We start from the raw sequence: 27,679 nt of genomic DNA on the forward strand, positions 1-27,679 counted from the left end.
TGCATCCTTCTTACTTTTGTGTAGAAATTATATCTTGTGCATCAAACATAAGCATTATATTCATCAATTTTGTACGTTTCTTGTCCGCTGGATGAGACCCTAATATGCATTCTAATGATTGCTTGTTCGATTTTTAAAGGACATATTAACTCATCCAATATTATTTCTAACTGAGACAATAGACGAGCCGACGTTTTTCTGAAAATAGACATGTGTGACGCCTCTTTACATAATGTTTAAAGTCAGTCGGAGGTAAAAGTAAGTTTGTGCTCAGTAACTGTGAATTGAAATTTGTTCTAAAATTAATTATGCACATGAAACGCAAATTTGCAATATGCAGTACGCATAAACTATTTATTCACTTTTGTTTACCGTGTTTGCAGCGGCAGCGGGAGTAGGGCAGCCGAGCATTTGGGGGAGCGTACGATCCGGGCCTTGGAAAAATGTTGATTTCTTTGTTGCCAAAAACCAGTTCGAGCCTTGTGTACAAGATCAATAGATAAAATACAAGAATTGAGTGCTCATCCTTCTAAGCTCAATGGAAAAATACTGGCATTGGTTAGTCAACCATTCTAAACTTCTAGAAAAACTACTGGCACTGATTACTCTTGACAGATAAATTTTAAATATCACAAAAAGCTCAATGGAAAAATACTGGCAACGATATGTTAATTTCAGTGTGTAATAAGCACAACGAAGGATATTTATTTCTTTCATTTTAGTTCTGTTTTTTTTTTTTAATATTATTTCCTTCTCTTGTTGTTCTCGCTCTGCTAGAGATCCACCTGGATTTAATAACTTCAGCCACTCTAGATCGATCGATAACACGTTTTCATGCGTGACGTTATACACTCCATTGCCAAATCAATAACACTAGCGTCTGTTACAAGTTTTTATATAAAAAAAAAAAAACATCGGCCTATCTGACTATGCTAGAGACCGATTAAAACAAAATGTATGTAGTTTATCGTGTTGATGAATACCCACTTAATCAGTGATATTAATGACAATGTATCTGTACAATTACTGTGTGGTCAGGTCATTGAACTTAAATGCGGTATAAATCATACAGCCCACATGGATTTACTACCTTCAGCTACTCTACGTCGATAACGTCTTTTATGGATGACTATATACATTACATTGCCAAATCAATAACACTAGCGTCTGTTACAAGCGTTTATATAATAAAATCGGCCTATCTGAATATGTCAGCGACTAATTAAAACCATACCAGATATGTAGTTTAGCGTTTTGATAAAATGTTCACTGAACAATAAAAATGAAAATATCTCTGTAAAAGTTATATGTTGTCAGGTCATTAAACTTAAATGCGTAATTCCACGTTATATTTAGAGCAGTAAAAATCCCGTCGAGGTCCGGGCGTTGTAAGTTCAGAGATAAAAGAAAAAATGCAGTACGTTACTTACTTGTCAATTAATAATTTCATATTACTAAAACTATGATCACGATTTCTTCCTGGATTTTCTCGCGAACAAATCTGTGATTATTTTTATCAAGATATTATTTGTCGTCTTTTATTCTAGTCTCGTCGTACTCATGACGGCTTTTATCATAATATCGTTTTCGCGCTCTGTATTTTTTATCACTACATTGAACACAAAGTTTGGACATTCCCAATACCCCCATCCCTCATTTCATGCTCTGTTTTGGCCCTAAGGGTCTACGCCAGACAGTCGCTAAACGAGATCCTTAACTCATTTAAACAATATTTTCTACATGGGGTTGTCGATCCAATTGTAAGCCTCTTACAAGTATTTTGTGCTCGTGACATTATTATATAATATTCCGGGAAAATGATCAATTGGAGAACATCATGTCTTAATTGTACAATGGATAGATGGACTGTAGCAAAACAATTGCAAGAACAGTATTATAATCTCACCGATGCTAGACGAGCACTTGTTAAGTCAAAAGTTGACCTAGAAATTTTGAGAAATCAAATTAAATCGTTAGAAACTACGAGAAAAGAGTTTGCAACATTATCTATGATTAAACCAGATGCAGATAGGTTTCATTTTGATAAAGTAGAATATCAGGAAAAATTAACGACTTTTCATTTACAATTACACGAATATATCAGAATGGCCAAGGAAGAGTTCAAGCGGGACGGTGCAGCTCATGTTTAGTTAAAGTTCCGGATAGATCACGACAGTATTTTAACTGATACTACAATGAATGACCAACCCGGGGGATGATTATTGATCGTGTAGCTGGTTATACAAGTTATTTTTGTAGAATTAAATTTTTTGTTGAAGATGATGGTGTGGATGTCCCAACATGGATTATCCGGGATAAGCTGTTTAACAATCACGAGGACGTAAACTGCATATCGTCGTTGCAGAAAAAAATTCTGCATCGGGAATGCTGACAGGCATCAGTAGGCCATATCATGAAAAGTCATATCCTGCGACTGATGTTGTTTACGCACTTTATCGTTTAAATGATTCCAATATTCAAGTTCTTCAAACAATGCCAACTGGTTTCTTAAATTGTGTACCTCAGTGGGTCACCGAACATTATATGAATGCACGACGAGGAAAAGGATTAACAGGATCACCAATAAAAAGTAAACGAATGGCCAGAGCGTGTTAACGACAGTGGAGCCCGCACGGAAGATATCGTAATGTTGTAAAAGTGACTAAAGTTTCCGATAATAGTATAAACAATAACCCACGAAGTTTTGCACAATTCCGGCAACTATCGCAATGAAGGCGCCCCTGTAGTGATAATTTACCACAACGCTCATGCATGGACCGCACGTGTAACAAAATTTCCGCCGAAAAAAACTACTAGTTTTTACCACTGTAATATTTTTTAGGAACTTTATAATATTAGTAAGCGCGAGACAGTCTCAGTCTGGCTGTTTCAGAGTGATATAGAATCGGAATTGTGGTTTGATTATTTTGTGCTACCTCTCCAAGACAAGATAAAAAAGGTAGCGCTAAAATATACCATCGTCGATTCACAATTCGACATAGATGAATTATTGAATAACTGTTTTACAATATTGCCTACGGCTACTCTTGTCGCCCAGCAAAAATATTCATGGCGCCCAACGCAGAAACACTTTCTCAGGGATATATCATGTATTGAATTAGCAACACAAAATGTAATCACGTTGATGTAATTCAGCTGATATGATGGCTTGTTACCCCGCTAGTTTGCTAGTGAAATGACCAGAGTTGCAATAAACGGACCGCTGCCACCAGTGGATCTAACTGGATTTGATGAGATTGAATCATTGGAGTTTGCAACAACGTTCATCCAGTTATTTTTACTTGGTTTGGTCGTCATTTAAATAAACCAGATACGAAGAAAAATCTCCTAACCTGCTTTGCAAAAGATAAACATGGTTGGGCTCCAATAGTGCCATTGAGATTTGTGCTCAATATGATGATACTGACATTGCTGATAGTGAGCACGGAGATAATTTCATATAGGCAACAAAAATGTGTGGCTGCCAAAGGATGACAATAGATCATTTGCAAAAGATATGAACCGAACAATCATTGTCCAATTTACTCAGGGATCCTGATCTGATAACATGCACCGTTAATCATGGTTAATTATGGACCAAGCAGAACTTAATTTTATAATAGCAGATACAGCAGCAAAAGGGTTATTAGCGTCCAGAGATGGGGTAAACTTACCAGATGGAACCGCAGTCGGTTCCATCTTCAGCTACTACGAAGGAGATTCTCCCCAGTTTACTCATTTGAAAGCATCGATGGTGGAATATGCATCAATAAACCTTTAATCGATGATTAATCGATTTCCAAATGACGCTGTTAGAGTAGCCACGGACTCAATTTATAGAAATATATAAAAAAAAGATTTTTTTGTAAAAATCTCCCGATGATGCACACCAACAACACTGACTCAACTCGTTGGGGTCATTGGATAATAAATATGACAAAATACGTAATTTTTCTGAATCTGCAGATCATATACCTCGTCGTGTATATTATCGCAATGATACTTTATCACATCCGTCATCGGCGCTATCAGTTAATGATCGTATTACACGACATAATCATTTTATTTGAATGGTTCTGGTGGTTCTGGTATAATCACGCGTGCATTAGAACAAAAGAGAAATTCCAATATGTTAGTGCTAACCCCAACTCACCGGCTTGCCAAAGAGATGAAACAAAGGGGTTCTAAGTCTTTCACTTACCTCAACTTCTTTCGATGGAAGGGAGATGCGTAGACACCAACACGAATAGGTGAAAAACGAATATTCCCAAAAATCATCATTTTGGAAGAAGTATCTCCTGTGTCCAACAAATGTTAGAAATATTTCTTGTTTGGTTAGAAACAAAACAAATTTCCGGCATTCATGGGCAACCACCTCCGTTTACAGGAGAATCGCCAGATAAATGGCTTCGAGATCACCTGGACATTTACAAGCAAATGTTGATAGATCACGGGCCAGCGATGAATCATTACGAGAGCTGACCGTGCGGATTAGTTTTCAGCCATACAAGATTCTAGGCGAGATAATGCGCAGTGTTATTCCAGAAACAGCAATCAATAACCCTGGAACTTTTGGCGCCCAAATAATATGAATGTTACGTCCTGAAAAATGTTTCGTGATTCACATCAGACAAGATCATTTTAAATTCGTAAGGAAAAGAATTAACGTTGGCAGTTCTAGTATGTTATCGTTCATCGGATACTAGTCGCCATAATATTCTTGTTAATATTCCAGTAATGTGACCTACTCAGCAGCAAAACCTCGTTCTTAATGACATAGTTGTTGTTACCTTGCAGGCCTATGCACAACCTTCGTTCTGTACTCTACGATATGAAATAACAACTCATTCATAGCAGGGACTAACAATCTCAGATACCAATATAGGGATTGACGATGATGATGTTGAATGGTTAAATGTAGTGTAATTGGCAGGATCTCGAGCTACAGCAATGTTTCAGATACAAACAATTGTCTACGACAATTCCAAGATGGTTTATAATCAACCTCAATGCACAAGAGCCTAGCAGATGGTAAGTCACCCTCTTGCCAATCCCTGGCACGGAAAAGAAAAATGTAACTGTCTTTCAGCGAGATGACACAAAAATAGAGACAGGTTGATCTTGATCCAGAATGTATCATGGCGCTAAAGCAAAGACAAAATAATAACTGCGCCTGATGTAACACAATAAAGTTGCGGAAATATTTCCTAATGACGAAACACAATTCACCGTGGACAGAATCGATAGTGTTCTCGGCTACATATGCGAAAATTCGCGCTGACGTGTCTTGAATGTAAACGGTGTCGAGGAGGAAGTGTCCTTTGCTAGCGCTAATCCAACCTAGTGGTAATGTTTCAGGAATTACTTGTAATTGTCCACGGATAAATCTACACTGAGGAGACACATAATCTAGTCTGTAGATTGCATTCCTACTAGTAGATCTCACGAAATGGTGGTTTCACTCTGGACATGATCAGTTGCTTCTTTTTCTACTACCTTCAAATTCAACAGTTTCTTATGAATTCCTGACCGTCACGTTGCTCTCCAGCTCCAGTCTCACCGGCGAAACGCGCCGCTTAGCCGGTATGTGTTTCGTCCCCATGGCATCAACGGTTTTCATAGCAGTTCCACCTGTGACATCGATGTTTAACGCATCTAGCACGTGAGGTAGTCTCGCAACGCTTTCGCGATATGTCTCTTTCCTCAGTAATTCCTGGGCGGACTGATGTCCAAAACATCGCTGAGCAAGCGTTTGATTAAATCGTTCAACGATTGCCTAATCGCGATGTATGGCGGCATGACCGCGTCTGATTTTAACGTTATGTTGTTTCATCAGTGATGATAATGCGCCACGAAATTCTTTCCCTCAATCAACCTGTAGCAATATTGGCCATCAAAGGCCACCATACGGCCCGGGTACTCGGGAATAATTTCGTACAAATGCGTCAGCGACTTCAGTTGCTGTTTTAGTTGATGAAGTTTCCGCTTACTTGTATCTGCTCGCAACCTCGACGATACGTCATGGCGTATTTGTATGCACGCCTCTGTATTTTGCGTGTGCCAGTGAAAACAAAATATCTGCCTCAGAAACTTTGTTAAGAGTGCTGACAGCTGGCCGTCCATGTTGAATCGTTTTAGTGGTAGTGAATAATTTGCCATATTGCCTGTTGTGACAACCAATCTGCATCAACATCACGCGAGAAACCCGCGTCAACGGCGAGTTTGTTAATCGCGGATATAACTTTCCAATATTCTCTCGGACTATAATAAGTCGACTTCATTATATTAATAACCGAACAATTAGTTTCTAGTCCCCACGGCTAACTGACCACCTTAATCTGATCTTATCAACCAGTTGGCGAACGATGCTCCCGTGTTTTTATTTTGTTATCGACTTCGGCGGGTGAATCAACTTGACATAAGCGATACGTCATTCTTGCAGATCTTTATTTGTATGCACGACATCATGGACGTGGCATGCTTGATCAATCACATTCACTGGAAATTAGCTTGGTTATCGTTGATTTGTTTCGGCATATCTGATATAAAATTGTGTTCCAGGACCACGGTAATGATATCGCGGAAGATGTTTTTCCCTTGGATACTTAGCCGAAGGAGCTTCACAGCAATATCACCACCACTTAACGTCTCGAGAGACTCCACAAACTTACATTTTTGTATGCCGCATTTTACACAGTTGCCTATACGTCCTCGTCTTTGTTGCTCTTAACGTAGTTGTATCCGTGACCGTCTTGCATCGAACACAATATTGACTCATGATTATAAGTAATATATATTTTTATGAATATGAACGTGATTCACTTTTCAGCGACACACGAGCAACCGCCCGTCAAACATCATCCAGCATTACCAAATTGTATTCCAGGTGAAATATATCCGTTATTCACTCGTAACAAGCACATTTTCTTTTCATTTTATACTCAAACATATTGGCTAACAGGATGTAATACTGTATAACAGATTGAAGTAACATATTTTTACTGAATCCAACGCAATGTTCGCTATTACAGTTTATGTTCTGCTGCGTTTTTGTGAGTATTCACACTGCAAATATAAACATTTACATAATTATCTTTCCAATTCCAACTAAAATAGCATATTAAGACAAATATATTCGAGCGTTGGTTGATTTGGTTTTGACGTGAGGCAACCACAATTATCTTGCACTTCTATTTTACTTGGCAAATCCAGTACTTAACGGCCTAGCATAAGATACAATCTTTATTTGTTCTACCTGTATTGGTGAATGATGACTTTGTTCCGGAATATATATTATTCTAGTCAAAAGATGATTGTACTCTAATTCGTTAGCATTTTTTATTTACAAAAAACTATGTCTTACCGCCACTAATATACATTGTTATAACACATGAATTATAAGTCTGTCGCAGTAATTTGTATTAATAGTAGTAGTTGTATTTGTTTATATTTAGGCTCTCCAATTTCGAATTATTAACTTCACCTTTAAATCAATTGTTTACTTGATAGTATCAGTTTAAGCATTTCTTTCATTTGTTATCATTGAATTGCAATTCTCTCATATGCAGTTGTGTTTCTGATAGATTTGATTCTTAGCATTGCAAGGTTTTAAATAGTTCAACGTCCCCGATAATTTGTATTGGACGTGGTACAAACAAATAAGAAAATATACACCTCTTTTGTACTACCAAATATCCCTCAATCCATTAATATAGATTGCACCTGACTAGGCGTTGCTACTACAGCCTTATGGAAATATATTTTTTTATGGCAGTCATTCATCAAAACAGTTATTCAGAAATATTAACAGCTGTTCGTGGTGATACGAAAATATTTTAATTAATGAAAATAACCTTCAAAACAATTTGCTTATCAGCTGTATTTAGTATGAGATAGCAGTTGTCTTTAGCAAAATTACTTTTCTTTGATTTTAGATAGATACTATATGTGTGTATTTTTTATATAATATATCAAATGTGAACTCATACATCAAGTATAGGAAACTTGTACGCACCTAACGTGAAGGCTAGTAGAAGCTGACAGAAATCAACATGACTTCGCATTAAAAATAATTATTCACACTCTTTTAATCCCATAGGCACATCTTAACTGCTTGTCTCGTATGTCTTGATTCAAGTGGTGTTTTGGGTGATTTTCACAGAACTGTATAACGTAACTATGGCAGTGGAAAAACCGGAAGCTTCATTAGTTCACAAGGAGGGATTGAACAGTTTAAAAGCTTTTAAGATGATAGGCTTTTTTGTAAATTTTTACTGTATTATAAATGTAATATTTCGAAATTACTTTGGTATTATTCAACATGTGTATGGCAAACACAACTTGTATACAAAAACTGCAATTTTATTTGTCGGAAAAAGTTTATATCCTAAAATATCTTGTGATCTACAGAAAGTAGGGGATAATATAGTTAAGTTTTATAACGGATATATTTTATTTGTTATTCTTTGATTTTGTTGTTATTTAATGATCGTAAGTTGTTGGTGAATATTTTTTAGAACGACTAACGCATCATAAAAATATGCAGTTGAATTCAATCTTTTCTAAAACTTCGATTTTGAAAAGACCACGTAACTCATTTAACGCTATGTCTTCAAGAACGTTTTAAGCTAACTTGCCGAATCTTTTCCTCCCTTACTAACAAACATATTCTCTGAAAAAGAGCTTAAAATGATTTTACAAAAAAGGAAAACCAAACGTATGTTTGGAAATATATTTTTTCAACAAAATGATCTTGCTGCGAAAATGTTATGTGCTTCCATGACAAACAATCCTATAAGAAGGAAATTTTGATGCTTTGGAAATTTTGGCTTTTTTTTCTGGGAAACAATGTGCCAATCTTTCTGTTAATTTTTGGAATGTATGAGGTATACATTAAAAGTTTAAAAGATAATGCCTTTATTTTGAGGCTATGAATATTTGTACAAAGATGACATTCACAATGTGACTAGGCTAATAGGAAGCATGGCTTTTATTTGTGTCATTAATTGCTAGTAATTGTTCAAGCATGTAATGGTAAAATCAAATTCTTAATAATAACAGAAGATATTTGAGACAAACTTTAATACTACACATGCAAGTCAGTTACTACAATATTCAGCAAAAACAAATAACAAAAAAGGGATACATTTTATGTAATTTTCTTCACGAAATGAAATGGAATATCATCCGATCAAGGGTCAAGGAGTGAATATTGCAGCATTATATACTTTGTTTCCTATAAATTCTCATTGCTATTTCAATACCAATAAACTTGGACACATATTACAGATGCTAGTCAGTTATTATAATATTCAAAGAATCATCATTAACAAGAACTTGATACACTGCTATGTAATTTGGTTTAGGAAATAAAATGACAAGCGTCCCGTCAAGGAGCTAATCATATCTCCGCTTTCATTAACCTAGTTATCTCCCTCTCGTATTAGGTATTTACTCCATCAGGTAGGTAACTAAGCCGCTGGGGAAGAAGACAACTGATATCGTTTTTACCGTTTTTAACAGTTTTGTATTTAGTTATGTTAACCAAGACACACTGCTGAGTGATTTCTAACCCCTCAGATACATATGTATACAACGACGCAAAATAGAAAATTTCTCTCTCTCTCTCTCTCTCTCTCTCTCTCTCTCTCTCTCTCTCTACACATAAACACACACACACACACATAATATATATATATATATATATATATATATATATATATATATATATATATATATATATATATATATATATATATATACGAAAACTGCGGTCTCGTCAATATATAAAAAGAATTACTGTAATACAAAAGGTAAATAAACAAGTTACATGCAAATTAAAATATATATAAAAATGGTCAGTCCTAACACAAACACGATATAGCATGATTAGACCAATATAGAATACACATATAACATACACAGGACTTTATATTGATTCTTGGCCAAAATCACTGAAATATAGGGACCATTATATAGAAACCAGCCACAAGACCAAGTCTCTGGGGAGAGAAGTATCTCAAAAAATAAACTGGGAAAGAAAACAAAAGGACTAGCTCCAGGGACCTTGTGTGTGCAACCCACCATAAAATAATAAAATGCGAATATCGAAACAGCAACATCTGATCAAAAATGATAAATACGTTGTTTTTTCCCCGAGTATTTTTTATTTTGTTTACAGAAAAACAATCGCATATACTATGGGGGATACAGAAACAAGAAAAAAGCTTAAAATTTTCTATTGGATGTAGGGGGACACTTCAAAGGCCGATACCTTAACGTAACTAAAGGACGGAGAAGAGCCCACAAATAAAACAGCTTTCGGTTCACCGTTTGTAAAATAACTTTGATACGTGATCAGTCGATTATAGATCCGTACGACTAAAATACGCAATGATGAAAATAAGGTACACAATGGACAATATTTTTTTGTTTGTAATTCATTGGCTTAATTAAGAAAGGTCAACATAAGTATTTCACAAGCAGATTCATATTCTAATCTGTATCCATAATGCAACACATAATCGTGAATGAAGGTTCATAATTGACATCCTTGAATAAAATAATAATTTCAACATTCAGTTTAATTTTAATTCGTTTTTATTTATTTTTCTTGTGTTTTTATTGTCGTTGATTTGCCAAGGAATTGTTTCGCTATTTATTTTATTTCCAAATTATCTTCTTCTTCCACATTTTTTCTTCAAATTTCAATTACAATTATCTGCACATCTGACATACACACCATTTAACACATGATTGTATCCATTGTGTCTAACATTTATCCGTTAATTACTTTATCGCGAATTTATTATGGCGTTCTATTGAAACGTTTGCCCATGATTAGAAAAATAATTTCAGTTATATCATTCTATCATACAACCGATGAATGTCGACCAGCTACAATACCTACCGGAAATGCTCTTAGCTCAACCTCCATACACTGAAGAGTTCAGAAAAGGAGGGCAGATTATGAGCTATGAGTTTCTTCAAGTTTGCATTCCTTTTTTAATATTAACAAAGGCAAACTCAGGCGGATTTAATGTACTAGTTTTCGAGGCTCAGAGTAACTATGATATTTTATTTTATCGATATACTGCTTTTTAACAACGCAAACAAACAAAATTAACATGATCCTTATTACTTTTGTGTTTCCTTTCCAAACGCAAAATACATAAACATTTCATTGGAATGAATCGAGCTGCACTGGAAGACTCATTCCTTTGTGGACCCAGGCGCATTTATCATAACCAATACATATTTAATTAAAGGGTCTAGTATGAATGGGTAAACATTTAAATGTTAATTATTAACTTTCACATCCAATAAAAAGAAGAAATGGAAATACCGTCCCATGATTGCTTGTTAGATTCTACTTCTCTGGGAACAGGTTTTACTTTTTCTTCAAATTTTCGATTAATGTTCGTCCATGTAAAACCCATGTTTGTGAATAGATGATATAAGTCATTACCTCAAATTCATGACCTTCAAGGCTCAGAAAGTTCTATACAATTTGATATGTAATATCGTGGAAACTACTTTTCGTGTAATATTTCTGCCAAATTTGAAAGTTGTGACTTCTGCCATAAGGTGGTGTAGAAGAATGGAGGGATTTTTTATATATATATATTTTTTTCAGTAAAGACTGGTTCTATAACTTGAGGGATTTTTTAATAGTTTTTTTTCTTTAGTTAAGGCTGGTTCTATAACTTGAGATGTTGGATGAATTTGGGACTGGAGCTAATTTAATATACTTATCTTGGATAAGATAAATAAGCCGTTTATAATACATATCTTATGAATACTACAAATTCATGCAACATTTCATTGTAAGAAATTGTTTAACCTTATTTTCATAATTTAGCAAAGGGTAAAATGGTGTCTAAACAAGTAGCTCTAAATGTTCTTAACTTATTCAATGTCTGCAATCAAGAAAATTCTGGTTACAACATAGTGACTTCAAGCTAAATAAAAACGACGATAACGTTGATGATGACGATGACGACAACGGTGATGACGATGATGATGATAATTGCTGGCACACATTTAGGATAGAACAAGGGATATTTCATCGTTTTCAAAGTACGTGAGCTGGATTGGCTATGGTTAAAACATGCAGCAATTACTTCAATGATTTCATGCCAGCACATGATTGCGCTACAAAATGTATTTTTGTTACTTTAGTGTTATCATCAACATTGTCTTCCCATTATTAAAATCCGAATACAAACCACTTCAATCGCCATTCTTTTCATTGTCATTCTATATTTTCTTTGTACTATTACTGATAGTAATAAATGTCTCATTAATATTTGGATATGAAGGTCAATGTCATAATTTCATGCTGATGATGATACGATACATTTTATAGTTTGTTTTATATATTCGTGTGTGTTGTTTCTTTAGTCATCTTACGGAAACATTGTCACCATGGGTTACAGGGTCACACTTGTATTCCTACTTCTAAGACGTGAGAAGGTTCACTTGAAAGCGGAGGAGGATTCATAGGGCAGGGAAGGGGAGATGTAGCAGCGGATTCTCTACTGCCTTATCCCAGCATACAATAAAATGAGAGTGAACAACCGGAACATTTGTCTTATTTACAAAAGCGTATACTTGTTGAAGCAAATGAAATCTTACATGTGTAGGCATGAGTCAGTTGTAGATACTCTGGCTATTTGTATCTTTGACTGTATATACCTGATAACTATGGGTCCATACTTTCCGTCACAAACGTATGCAAATAGTTAACAGTCTTAGTCGGAATTAATGGGTGTATTGAGCAGTACATTTGGTATTTTTGACTCCGAATTATTGTTGCATTTAACGTGGAATCCATTAGACATTTTCACGTTCTTGACCTTGACAACGGCGGTGTACTGCTTCTCTTTAGATCTTGTTGCCAACTCATTTTTATTATCCATCAATGATACAGCCTTTATTCCTTGATGTTGATCGTCTATCGAACATATACGAGTATCTCCATTTTTCAAGGGGTAGGTTTTCTCTCCGGGTTAAGTGATTTGTCATCTAAGCATGTTCGGAGATTTTTCTACAATCCGGATTCCTTCTCAAAAATTATTGTCTTTTCATGTGCCATTGGATGTTTAGTATCCTGAAAGTGAATATGGTTATACGAATCATCTTCTTCCTTGGTGTTTGCTGCTGGATTTTTCTTACAGTCCCCTTCAATGCCTACATGTGAGTAATCATCATCATTTGTTAGCCTATCCTTACCATTGACTTTACAATGAGAATACTCATTGGCAGTAACTCTAGCTGTGGTGACAGATTTTAATTGGTCGGATACATGTGAATATGTATTGTCTCCTATCTTTCCTTCCACTGTCGGTAAAGTGTCATAACTTGAAGCTTTAATTGCGCCGTTCATCTCGAACTCAATTTTGTTATAATCGTCAACGGAAACGTCGCCATATTTCTTTGCTCTTTCGGGGACTCTTGTTGTACCTTTGTTGTTGATGCCGGGCAGAGAATATGTTCGCACCATTTCATCGTTTATAATATCGTAATTTGAGGTTTCAACCGCTGCTTTGCTATCACCCGCCTCCATGGGACTCCCATACATATGATTTGTCAACCCTTTCGGTAAATCAGAAATGTGGGTGTCGTCTTCTTTACGTTTCTTCTGTCGCCTGAAAAAATACATTGATTGTGTAACCAATCTTCTCCCTTTCATGACAGCTGAAGCTTCATTTTTCACAAATATATGTCATTGAAGTAATTCCAGAACGAGAACATCATTATTTTATGAACAGTTAAGACAGGAGTTTTCTTTTAAAAATTCGGTTGTGTATCTTTTGCGTACAATTGTGTTCACTCAATATCGTTATTAAAAACAGAAGAAAAAAAACTATTTATGACGTTTTGCACTTTGAATGGGCCTTTTGTAACTAAACACAAATTAGAATATGCACTGACATACGACTTATTTCAAGGAACACAAGTTAGACTTATTTTATGATGTATATATATATATATATATATATATATATATATATATATATATATATATATATATATATAGATAGATAGATAGATAGATAGATAGATAGATAGATAGATAATGGTTTTAGTCTAAAGACACCTGCTGATGGAGGACTGTGAGCTAAATGCATATTTTAATATATGCACAAAAGGCTCACTCAAACCAAAGATACGTTATATGCTAAAAAAGTAGTAAAATGAGAAATATATCCCACCCACCCCACCCCCCAAAACCCAAAACAAAAACAAAACCAATACATGATACACTTTTAACCAAACTGACCACTTGCTTCAATCGTCGTATTAAGATTTAAGAAAAAGAAACACGAAAGAGCATTAACTTAAAAGTGATTATTAAAATGCATACAAGAGTACGCATAACATCAGCCTCAAGAAATGCTTTGTTATGTATTTGATTTCGATTCAGTTATAAATTGTACAAGATATGCTTAACACAATCATAACCTTCAGAAATGTAGAATAAATATGTTTCTTAAAAATGTGATAACAGATCTGACATTTGTAATATTACAAATGTAGCGTAATTTAATGCTAATGACAACTTCATGAAAATAAAATGCTTAAATTATATATTTCTGTGACGTAATTGTTGTTTGTAAACACGATATCATCTCAGCTAGCAAAAAGGGTAATATAAGATTTGTACAAAAACGTGTGTTAAAGTATTGTACCATTTGAATATAATGAGAGCTGCAGCGACTACCGCTAACACAATTAACACTGCTATGACCACCCCAATGATCGTTGGTACGTCATCATGTTTGCCTGTAAAATAAATACAAAGATACGTGAGAACCTTAATTTCAAATGTTTTCAGATATAAATATGCCGTTTATATTCATAACCATCATGGCCTACACACCGGAATTCACACAATGCTTTATTCTCCCAACTCCAAATGAACATAGCATATTTTGACGCTATCCCGAGAAAAGAAGCATATTGCGCAGTGCGAGTGTGTCTGTAATAGAATATATATTTTATACAATGCACTAGTAACATGAAACATTTTAGCAATTTAAATAAACATTTTATTGCAGCATTAATTATGATTATTTCTCAAAGGAAGACATATGGTATGGTGCCTATTCAATAGATAACGAGTGATCTCAGTCATTTCTCATTAAGAATTTAATACCAGTTAGCCAAAACATGGGCCGTAAGTGGACCATTGCATGTGAGGAACTAGACATATGTTGACACTGAACTTTATTTCTTGTATTTTACAACAACTGTTTTTGGTCTGAGTTTCTGAGTGTACGAGCCATGAGCGAGTCTGTGTACACAGCATTTACAGTTTAAGAAGAGCTGTCACTAAGTGTGAACGAAGTTTTGGATACCTACATTTCGTTATAAGCGAATTGCGTATGTGATAATGCTTAAACTGTGAGAAGGTTTTAGATATTAGTAAACAGTTTTGCCAAGTGATATAACTGTATGTCACCTAATGTCAGTATCATCGGGGTTCAATAGATGTCAATCAACAAACATATCATCCAAGCTGAGTTGAGACTTGAATTATGTCTTGATCGTTCGTAATCTTCAATCACACTGTTCTGCAAGATTTAGAAACCAAATTTGTAAGATGCAACTAATAGCGGCTAAAATTAGAAAAATTGGGCATACAGTGGACTTTGTGGGTGGGGGGATTCATGGCGCCAGTAAGGAAGACGTGTAAATAACATAGCAAACATTAAAGCGATTTGTCACTAAGAACCTCAGACACAGTAAACAAAGTGGATACTTTTCAATCCCAGGTCTTTCGCAAGATAAAGTCAGATCGTAAGTGATTTATCATCATTTTAAGAAGTGCAGAACGAAGTAGGAAACTGTTATTGCTTTGTTGTGACAAACTAAATGAAAATGGAAAAACCGACTTCGTTTGAATTACTTTAAAAATACTGCCAGTGTGTTACTATTGAAATAATTGACTTTGTATGGGTTAATTGACTTTGTATGGGTTTATGATCTTTTCATATTGACTAGTTATTACTATTCCACTTTAACTTATTTCACTCACTTGAGGAATACGCGTATTGAATTTTCATGTATGTCCAGTGCACACTACTTTACGGAATTATGTGACAAACTCTTTTTCATAAAATATTGTTGTTGCTCCCTCAGGTCAGTGCAATTGTGTTCTTTGCTAACGCGTCTATCATCATATTTTTCTTCGTTATCTTTTTTTCCTTTGTTATTTTCTTTTTCTACTCTTTTTGCTCCGTTTAAGTAATTTATTTTAGCAACATATTCATCGTTACTACTGCTTATCCGAGACCTTAAGAAGATTATATAATTTTATTGTAACCCTCTTAATGACTGTGATCAGTGCCATAAGATGAAGATTGTATCATTTCTATGGTGAACAGAGTTAAGGCGTGAGACATAGCAAAACTACATGATTTATAAAAATGAAGCGATACTTGACTTTCATGTTCTTGTTTAATTTGATTACTTTCAAACAAATTATTATAATAACACTTTGGAAAACTTGTATATATTAATAAGTATAGACACTTCAAACATCTATATCCATATCAATGTAAACATAGGCGCACCTATTTTAAAGGTAAAATTTCAGAAATAAAATATGATATATAGCAAACTTTAGATCTATAACATAAGCATAACATAATATAAATACAACCGATACCGGCATCAATAATAACAATGTACGTTTGTTTAATTTTTTTGAGGTTATAGTACATTCTGTGAATTATGGTGTAAAGCCGCGGTAATGCTGCTGACTTGTAACTCATATTCGGAATCTCTCCATCTCGATATCACCTCTATTAAATAAATGTACGCAGATATTCCTTGTTCCTTTCCATGTGTCATAAAGTAAAGATGCCATAAACACAAGTCTTGTTATGGGTGTGATAATGGCTAAGTCTACGTTAGATAGGATATATGAGGTTGATTATATGTCAGTGATCCTCTTATCATATCAGCTATCCGGTGTACTGCGGTAGTAATTGGAAACGATAGCGTGATAAAATTATCATCGGAGGAAAATGGAATTAACATTAAGGCCTCCAGCTTAAAAATATGACCCTTAGGGGACAATGGGTGTTCCATGTTAAAACGTCCATTATATTAACATTAGCATGACCCTATTTATACGAAGTAAATTAACATTAATATAGCACTTTCGGTGAAAGAAGAAATAAACATTTGTATGCCGTGTTCACAAAATATCTAAGGACAAGGGAAAATCGTATGTGAAATGCATCCATATGTTTAAAATGATAGGTTCTATGGGGACGAGAAAATGAGCATTAGGCTGAAACATTTATAGAGACAATTGGAAATGTAATGATAAAATATGCAGGGTTTTGCTGACCATCACCCTAAATCTACTGCCAAACACCCATCTTTGCTACACACATATGCCCCAAAATGTACTGATATACTATCACACAAGATATAAGGATAGAGGGTTTGGAGATTTTTTTTTTTTTTGTTATGAAAGATAAAATCAAAGAAAGACGTGTATCAAACATAAATAAATAACAAGACTGACAATATTGGCGCAGTAACCATTCTATTCTGAGAAATTATGTATATCTATATTGTGTGTTTAACGGTCGTCCATGATTCTAGATGGTACTTTAAGATAATGGCCATTTTAAACAATATGTTTACATAACTAACCTTTGTCATTGATTTTAAGTTGTAAATAAGATGCCGACATACCTATTTAGTTCAGAGTATTCTAGAAACAAACTTACTTACAATTTTATGTAATTTTACAATTAGAAGCTATTTATGCGCAGTGAATTCCATTACATTCTTTTGCATCTTACACCAAGTGAAACAATGAAACAAATGTATTTATTCCTGTTTCATGTCAGTCTTTAGGAATCTATCATTAGAGATTTTAGCTATGTTTAGATATAAGACGTGAGGTATTATTCAAATTGATAATTAGATTTATATAAGTGCTCACTGACTGGGTTGAAACATTATTTTGGGTTACTGAAAACTCATTCAAATATATTCTTGAGTATATCTTTGTGGTAAATCAGGACATTCAGGACTATTGTAATTCATTTGGAACATTTCATACGTTTGAACATATGATAAAACATTGATAATTATTTGGGAATTAATTTACAATACTGTAAGTGTTTCTTAAATTTACACTTTGGAACAGAATAATGATTTTGCTTAAATTTTTGGTTTCTCTCATTTCTGCTGGATGGATATATAAATGTATGGATGGATAGATTAATACATAGAAAGAGAGCGAGATATAGAGAAATATATATGTACAAGCGATTTTCTTCGATTCACCAATGCAGAACCTTGCCAACACGGACAAACCTGACTGAAATGAAGAATTTGTTTCAATTGCACACACAATAGATATTGCAGCTATGGCTTTCCTCCCTTTATTATATTTTCAAGACTTTATTCCACATCTCACTTCTCCATCGTGACTAGTAAATTATAATTATCAGCAGAAACAAACGGAAGAGACCGAGACTCTAACAAAGCCACATAGAAGCAGAACATACATTTATTGAAAACCCAAAATACGAAGAGAAAATGTAACAGCAAGAAAAGGGGTTAAAAAATTGATTAGTGAGCTTGAGCGGATTGCGTGGGATTACTTTTGCGAAACCCAAAAGAAAGAGACTTTCAAAATTCAAGATTGCGAAATGTTCCATGGCTACTGTGACTACCGAGGTGACGTCAGCAGCGATAGCAGCAACTATTACCATCGCAACAGCAGCAATACTGAAACATGTGAAAAGTCTAAAACTGTTGCAATTAATGATCAAGAGTCTATAATATTTGTCCAACCCAGTAGTCCTTTTTAGAGCCATCTAGGTCACCTAGGATTCCTAGAAGCAAGGCATTATTTCACATTTTGCAAAAAACAAATTTTGTACAAAATCATTTCGCACAAGGTATGTGTGTATCTCTGAGCACATTACGAATGCCAAGAAACAAAAAATAAAGACATGTTATATTCTTGTAAATAAAACTCGCAATAAAACTGAAAATACATCGCGAAGGTTTATTTGTTTCATATTACAGTCTTCGTTATAATTTCGTCATTGGAATGGGTTCCTTTTGTTTCACTTTCCTGGGACAACATGAAGACCGATGTACGTTATCTTGACAATGATACATAATATATCTTCTTTTTGTTTCTATAACTACTTGCTCCTGTTGTACAGGTTAATCTTATCTGACGTTGTTGTCATGTGTTCATTTGTATCCCAATGTCCTTTTTCTTCACTTTATTCTTGATAGGAAAAATCTAGAATTTCTTCAGACGTCTTGTTAGAGGTGTATTTTTAATGACTGTTTGTAAATATCTGTCTTGTCTGCTGTGTCTCTTCAGTCATCTTCTCAGGTTTAAACTGGATAAATATATTCTCGTACGTGGGGGCACTGCATATAGGTAGATGGGTAACCTTGGTGAAATCAAGCTTAAATCGCATATTGTCATAAAACTATCAAACTCTTACAACCAGACACCAGAAGCTAAGCGAAGAACTACCCTGAAATAATATGTATTATATGTTCACCATAGAAAGTTTGAATATGAGATGACGTATCTCAATCCAACATCATTCTCCTCCATCTCCTCCCGAAGACAGAGACAAAATCGTCTAATAATGAAAGTCATTTATTAGCCCCTGAAAACTATTTTACATTCTACATACTCAAAACAACGAGTTCGAGAAAATTTAGAAAGATCCCTTATACTTACAAAATCAACTTTAAGGATTAAAGTCTCAGGTCTAGGCAGGAAAATCAGCTACATTCATCATTACCGTATTGGAATACATGCTGAAGATGTAGAAACGCGTGCCAAGGTACATATCACGTTCAATTGAGACCGTCGGCTACTCACTACGGTGTGGATCAAACTTAGCACAACTGCGGAATTAATTTTGTCCAAAACTCATGTTTAAATTCAAAACTTTATATACTTAAATGATGAGTTTGCCATGACCAATGCAAAAGCTACCCTTCATACTTCACATGACGCACGTCTTCGTCTTTCAGACAGGGGAAAATGCAAAACAAACTTTTAGTTGTGGATCGTCTTCTCAGTTCATAATGAAGTATTGTCCAGATTACCAATGATCAAGATCAAATGTGTTTATCCACATCATTGTGGTCTCTCAAACATATGCAGAGAAGACCCCAACGGAAAGAATTAGAACGTTGCACCGAGCTGATCAGCGGGAATAAGCAGACATATCTATGCACGAAGCGGCAATTGTTAATGTAAATAGGTCAAAATATACAGGCTACTCTTTACGTGTTAAATGTTTACTCCGAGGTTATCAGTGGAGTTCTTTTTCGAGGACCCCATTTTCCCGACGAGAATATATTCACATCTATCATGAAAAATCATACTGAAGATACTGATTTTATTTTGAATACCCATAATATTGTTACCATTTTGACCAATGATTTAACAATTGGGAGCAACATATTTACTACTACGAGAGATATCGTTGCTGTTTAGTGTCCAGTCCTTTTACTCCAGAAGGACAAACTATGATTTGATGACCTACTGAAGGCGAACATTCTTGAGTCCAGCATTCAACAACAGAATTAATAAGTTGGTTATATTACTTGTGCAAAACTCAAATAAGTGGATACAAATGCCAGAAACACTTGACAAAAGAATTGGATCATATTTCGTGGTTGATGGGGTGTTAGAAAGGTCCAATATCGTGTAACAATTTAATAGATCCTCATATCATGGATGTCTCAAGCGTCATCATCACCGAGGCCTGAACTATCCTTTCTTATGGATCACCATGGAAGATTCGAACGACGAAGTTAGAAAACAATGCCAGAGTTTGGAAAGTCAAGGATACTAAATGATATAAACGTGGGAAGACAACTACAATCGAAATTTCACAACAGATTTAGGATTTCGACGCATCGCCAAAGAGAACGATGTAGTAGACTTGACACGTTTTAATCCACATGATAGTTGTAGTGCAGGAAGAACCAATGTTACAAATTAAATATATTGATGTGTGCTTGTTGTATCATTGGGTATATAAGTATGTGATTTCCGACCAGCTACCCTGAGTTTTGACAGAAGACATTCACGTTCAACACATTATCCAGTATGATGGTTTGATCAAATGTCAAGTTCTTCCACTGACAAATTTGTAAACTCACGTTTGCCTCGTGAATGCCACGGAGAAGTAATGTTTACTTTATGCTGCACGTGTGCTGAAACAAGCAATCAACGCGAAACACGTCTTCTCGATCACAAAAAGGCACCTTGACAGGAATGCTGATGGTTGCAAAATCAATATATGCTCTCGATCTGGGATACCTATTGTTAAATGTTTACGAAATTCGACACTTTTTCAACGCATAACAATAAAAACCTGACGAGATCACTCTATTTCAAGGACGTTTCTCCGGATACATCAAAGATTTTCTCAACTGAATCAAGAAGCGAATGGTAATCCTTCCGGGTGTCGCAAACCAGAAGAAAAGGATCATCGAAAACGAAGATACAGATCACATGAATGCATTGCCTTGAAAAATGTGTAACAGAAAGAAAACCGCCCATTGCTTATTTAAGTCATTCCAAATTTGCTTATTTAAGTCATGCAAAATTTGATTGTGGGGAAAACTGGGGAAAATTGGTTATGCTTCCAATCTTGCTTAAGACCGAATGCTTGATGAATCTCAGTCACTTATTTGAGCTCACGACGATAAAGGTCAAATCAAATACGTGGAATCTTACGTGAAGATTTGATCTTTATGAATTACGTAGAGTGTTTGGAGTTTATTCCACCCGATGAGTTTGTTAATTTTATTAATGCTGATTATGTGGCAGGCCATGGTCGATTAAAATTGTATGTATTGTTGGAACATTTAAGATACCGTATCCTTCACTTTGATACCGATAGTTGCATATACATCGACGGACCTGGAGGCTGTCTCCCTAACACCGAAGGCGAACGTTTAGGAGAGCACCATAACAATAGAGCTTGTAGATTTTGATAGGTGATATAGATCAACTACTTCTATACCCTACGATCTTGCTACTTTTATTCCGATCGCCACATATGGCAACATGCGCAATAGGCTAACAATAGCTCTAGGGTGAAAGATTATATGGAGCGAACTAGCATAAGATTAAGAAGTTGTTATTAATTTTTAGAAATATGATTACCAATTTCCAAAAATAATATTGCCAAAGCAATTGCGACAATGTCTAACGATGCCACTGGCGAGGTAAACAATATCGTCTTTGTGTATGCGGTGTTATTACTGTCGCCGTTAATATTCCTAAGGGATACTATTCGCAAACATACTAGACGCTATTCACTCACGTGAATGATATTTGAGCAGCAAATATCAGCTCTCGTATTGATTTTACCCTTTCGTCACTTGAACGATTTTGCAAAACAAAATTTGTTGGCTAACAGGTACTAGATTTTCACTGTCTGTTAATCAATGTTCTGATTTTGATTACTACCTCCCGCTTTGTATCTGTGCGTGGAGATTTCGATGGTTTTCCATTTTTATTAGCACCTTTTCGAACTCACCCATGCAAAAGTCTTTTATACTCAATAGCCATCGAGTAGAGTTTTTTAATCGCACTAAGAATATTTTCTGCTGGCGAAAAAAGATCCGAATGAACACATATTCATGAATGTAGTCGTATTGAACTTATGTACCAGCACATATCAGTTAAATCGATTACTATCGTTATTACTTCCATAAGAAATCCGATCAGCATAACTACGACTGTGGGTGTTGTTGTGATGTCAGCAAAATCAAGTCCAAGAATGGTTGAGGCGAAGATTCCGCAAACGGTATCGAAAACGTTACATTTACTGAGTTGTGCGGTTCTTTAGATGATTTCATCTTGCAGTTGTTATTCCGCTTCGATTATTTCCTCGAGTCGGTAACATTGAATATTTATCATAGGTTTTCGATTATTAACGGGATCGCGAAGCAGAATTGCTCGACAGGTTATCCTTCTTCAGCTGCAATAAGCACACCTATTTCTAGTCAATAACTGTTATTTTACTGGTACAATATATTTCGGGGGAATATTTAAATTTCCGCCGATTGAACTTTTCCGGTTGTCTGGCATTCGTTCAAATTAAACAATACTTTTTACGCCATTGAATAGTTTTCTCAAACCGTCGTTCTCGTCTTCACCCAAATGAGTTCTTGTTGAATAACAGTCGAAATGTTATTTTCTCGGCTGAGTCGATGTTGTTGCAACATAACAAACAAGGAATGCAAGGAGCAGCAGAGAGACTGAGCCCACCAACTATTTCGTCAAACAGAACCTTCTATCGAAAACACTCTTGATAGAAGTATTGTCTTCACAAATAAACCCTTCTAGTCAGAAAACACGGATAATAGGCTTTCTTCGCTCACCAGAAGGGTTATCTCATGAAAAATATCTACCTATATAACTAGTTCTCGATACAAGGGTCTACTAGACAAAACATTCGGTGTTGTTTCAGTCTCTCTGCTGCTAGAAATATAAAGTATTCTAAAAATCCTAGGATTTCTAACTAAAAATTGTATCTAACCCAACTCGATACCGTGTCCGAGGATCATGTAAATTTATCGTTACAAATCCGTGTGGTTTTGCCTGAGCACGACTAAAGAAATTTCTGAATTTATTTATGTCCATGTCACCGCTGCACCAAGTCTGATGTATATTTCGTAACGTGTGTGCGTCAACGCCGTCAAATACCGCGAGAACGTTACAGTTATCTCTGATCACTTTCGGGATTTGTGTATACCGTTGGGTTACATAAATCACATCCACGTTTTTGTGTCGTCCACGTGAAAATATCCTGGCAGGGTTTGATTGTCGTCGCCGTTTCTGCTGCTGTGAATTAAAAATTTAAGTTAACAATAATGGCCAACATCGGAGAAGCTCATTCCGCTAGACTAGCTCGAGAGCGACTAGAAGCAATAAAAAATTTCTTCCTGTACGAGAACGTGTAAGACAAAAATTACAAGCACGGCAGCAAGCACAAGTTGAATTTGCAACAGGTGCAGAAGAATTATTTAAACCCGTCACAACAGCTACTGAGAAAGCTGCGGTGGTCACTGAAAGAGCTTTACTGGGAGATCCAACAGATATAACAAAACCGGGTATTCTTCCAGTGCTAAAACAAACCGCTGAGCAAACTGAAAAGATTGCTAGGAGAACTAAACAAACAAAAAAGATTTTACGAGAGCTTCCAACTGATATAGCTGCGGCAATACCGCCCAAAGAAGAAGAAGAAGATGCTTCAGAAGTAGTACCAGAAACAGCTTCAGCTAAGGCTAAGGTCGATTTGATGGATAAATTTATAACGGGTGCTGTTGATGGTTTTAAAAAAATGCCAGAAAATCTGTTAGGTTCAATACCTTATGTAACTTTTGATCAGCGACATAAATTTTTAAAACCCGAGCACGTTAAAATGGGTCGTGATGAATGGAATAAAGGTATATTTCGTGGGTATTATGGCTTTTCTCAGGCTAGAAAAGACAATCATAAATGGTCTCAATTTAATAAGGGTATTAGCGATTTTCTCAATAAACCTGTTCTACAACAACAAAAGGAAGAGAGCGATATTCTTGTGGATCTTGGGCTTATTGATCCTCCTAAGAGTTTAACACCATTAAAAACACAATCGACTATCATAAAAAAAAAACATCTGGTAAAGGTTTGGGGGGTGATTTTATTCCCTGTCCTGATAATATCATCAATGATGTATCACGGTTGGAAATTATCTTAGGAGGAAGGCGTGCCGGAAATAACTCACCAGAAATAATTAATGAAGCAGCTGATATCTGTCAGCGATTATTTCAAGGTGGCATCATGGATATTCACATCTATCGAGAACTTATTGATGAACTCGTGGACAGCGACTGAAAGACGCCGCGACTGAAAGTCGTCGCGATTAGAGAAATAACTAATTAAATAAAATGATGGTACACAATTCTCATCGTAGACCAGTCATGGTCAGGGTGGTAAATTCACGAGTACCCGTATACAGGATGACTTATGGAAACGGATTAGGCGATGTTGTTCAGGGTTTATTTGCGAGAATGGCACCTAAAGCAATACCGATCGCAAAACAATTATCAATGAAAGCCATTGATGTTATTAAAGATAAAGCTACTGGCGCTGTTGGTAGCGCTGCCAGTAAAGCATTCCTGGCAATCAAGGACAGACTAGCACGACTGATACGTAGAAAACCTCCGCCGGTAAAATTACCAGCCACCGCAGACATGCCAGCAAATATTAGTAAAGTAATAAATGAAGCCGCAAATCAAAAACTAGCAGCCTTGATGAATCCTGAACAAATAAACACAAATTTGGTGGCGGGAAGTGGTCTTCGTTTTAGACGATAACTTCTATAATAAAATGTTTAAACGGGAATCTGACCCAGCATTCGACATAGACGAACCGGTTCTTAAAAATGAATCAGTGCGTGATTATCAGTATTATTCTTATGACGCACGAGAACCAGATAAACGAGGACGAATTGAGTTGCAAGTTCAAGATACAAATAGATATTTCCTGCCAGCAGAAGCATTTATTGAAGTAGAAGGAGAAATTATAAAAACAGATAACACAGAATACGGGCCTGAGGTTAAAATCGGTTTTGTCAATAACGGAATTATGGCCTTGTTTGATAGTGCTATCTACATGATTGATGGAAAAAATATTGAATCGATTCAGAAGGATGTCGATGTTGCTACAACAATAATTGGTCTAGCGAGATATTCTGATGATTATACAAGATCAGCCGGTCCATCAATGATGTTTGCCAAGGATACTTCTAATTTTCCTAACAGTGATCAGTACAATATTAGACGACCGAAAAAACACTCTGCCGCTGCCGATGACGCTGATGTGGCGCCGGTGGTTCATGGTGCTAATACAGAATTTAATTTAGGTTTCGCTGCACGTAGACAAACGCTAAAAGGTAATCGTAGAAATATTTCTTGTGCCATTCCGCTGTCGCACATCTTTGGATTTTGCAGAGATGTCAGAAAGGTCATTTTTGGAGCAAAACATACGGTCGTGCTTGTTAGAAAAGCCAAAGACAGTGATGCGCTATGGCGACCTATAGGTGACGAGGGTAAGGTAAACATAACAAAACTATCACTGTGGGTGCCGGTAATGACTCCTGAAATTACTGAAGAAAAGCGACTGCTTTCTTTTATGGATCAAGTGTTGTTATCGTGGCTTACAACAACCACAGATAGTATGCAAAGTGCCGTTAATGGTTTATTTACATGGCATATAGCATCACAGCAGGGGGTTGTCGCGCCGCGACATATTTTTATTGCTCTTCAGGATGTTGCACGAATGGATAATGAAACACGTTCGCATATGATATTTGATCAACTTGGTATCACTGACGTTTCTCTGCGAATAAACGGACATCAAGAACCATCTGAGAACATAATGTTAAATTTTGGTAATAATCATGTTGCACGTGCATATCAACGATTGATGAAATATCTAGCGCGTGATCTAAATATTGATACTGGTTTGCAAATATCACAATTGGATTTTATATCTCATTATCCAATCTATTACTTCTCGTTAGAGCATCTTGATTTAACCAGACAGTCTGTCGTTGATATTCACTTTCGGGCTACCGTGAATAGAGACGTAGGAGCTATAGCTAATTACAGAGCAATCGCGGTCATACTTTCCGATAAAACAATGTTGCTTGAAGGTGCTGGCGGCCGAATGATATTCGCTGATGCACCAGTACAAAATATGTAACAATTAGATCAATCTCGTATTAAATAAAATGTCGTACAATCACGTTAATGTCACTCTGACTCCTGGTCAGGTGAAGAAATTACAATCGAAGAACGCGAGCACATGTGGGACAAAAATAACACTAAAACACGATCAGCTAATGGGCGGTCCAAACAAACTGTCATTAACTAAAACCCAACTTAAACATTTCAATAAAGCAAAGCAGGCAACGACTGGAACTCAACTTGATTTCTCTCCTGCAGCTGTCAAAGATATGGTTAAAACCGGCGGTATATTTCCTCTTCTCGCGGCAATACCAGCACTGATAGCTGCTGCTGCCCCCGCAGTCGCTAAAGCAGCCGCGTTAGGGGCTGTTGGAACAGCTGCTGGAATGGCATTAAGGAAAGCCACAGGGAAAGGATACAAAAAAAGGGACGCGGGTTAAGACTTCCAGGAACTCCACCCTCATGGTACCCAAAACGGTTCTGAAAACCGCTGGTTTTCTACCGATGTCAAATTTTGATTTGCTTGATGCTGTTAAAGAATTAAACATAAAACATTTCAGAGGCGTCTTTATGCGAGATCAATTACCAACACGACCGAATAATCCAGAAACCGGAATTATTAATCTTGATAACAGTGATGGTCCAGGAACTCACTGGGTTGCTTACGCGATCGATCCACGTGGAATTATCTATTTTGATTCGTACGGGCTAGCACCGCCAATTGAATTTCTGAATCATGTCAGCAGAGTACAAAGTACTCTGGTGCCAGGCACAGCAATTTGGTATTCAACGTTACCAACACAAACACACTGACCGATCCTCCGATATGTGGCCGTGAAGTATTAAATGTTCTTGATGCGATCTCGAAATCAAAGATTTCTCCTCAAAAAATCGTGCACGA

At 36.0% G+C, this 27,679-nt stretch overlaps 1 protein-coding gene across 1 annotated transcript in view; it reads right to left on the reverse strand.

Moving 5' to 3' along the window:
• Positions 1-9,064: 9,064 nt before the first annotated feature.
• Positions 9,065-27,679, reverse strand: part of LOC149797331 (uncharacterized) — a 160,033-nt gene continuing 141,418 nt past the window's right edge. Inside the window, exons 5-6 of the mRNA XM_089962055.1 lie at positions 14,694-14,787; positions 9,065-13,649 (exon numbers count right to left, since the gene is read on the reverse strand). Of these exons, the coding sequence (XP_089818181.1) occupies positions 13,049-13,649; positions 14,694-14,787 (695 nt within the window). The 3' untranslated portion in view covers positions 9,065-13,048. The remainder of the gene's footprint in view (positions 13,650-14,693; positions 14,788-27,679) is intronic.

This window comes from Sinohyriopsis cumingii, chromosome 6 (assembly GCF_028554795.1).
Source record: "Sinohyriopsis cumingii isolate HCF-2022 chromosome 6, ASM2855479v2, whole genome shotgun sequence".
Classification (NCBI taxonomy): domain Eukaryota; kingdom Metazoa; phylum Mollusca; class Bivalvia; order Unionida; family Unionidae; genus Sinohyriopsis; species Sinohyriopsis cumingii.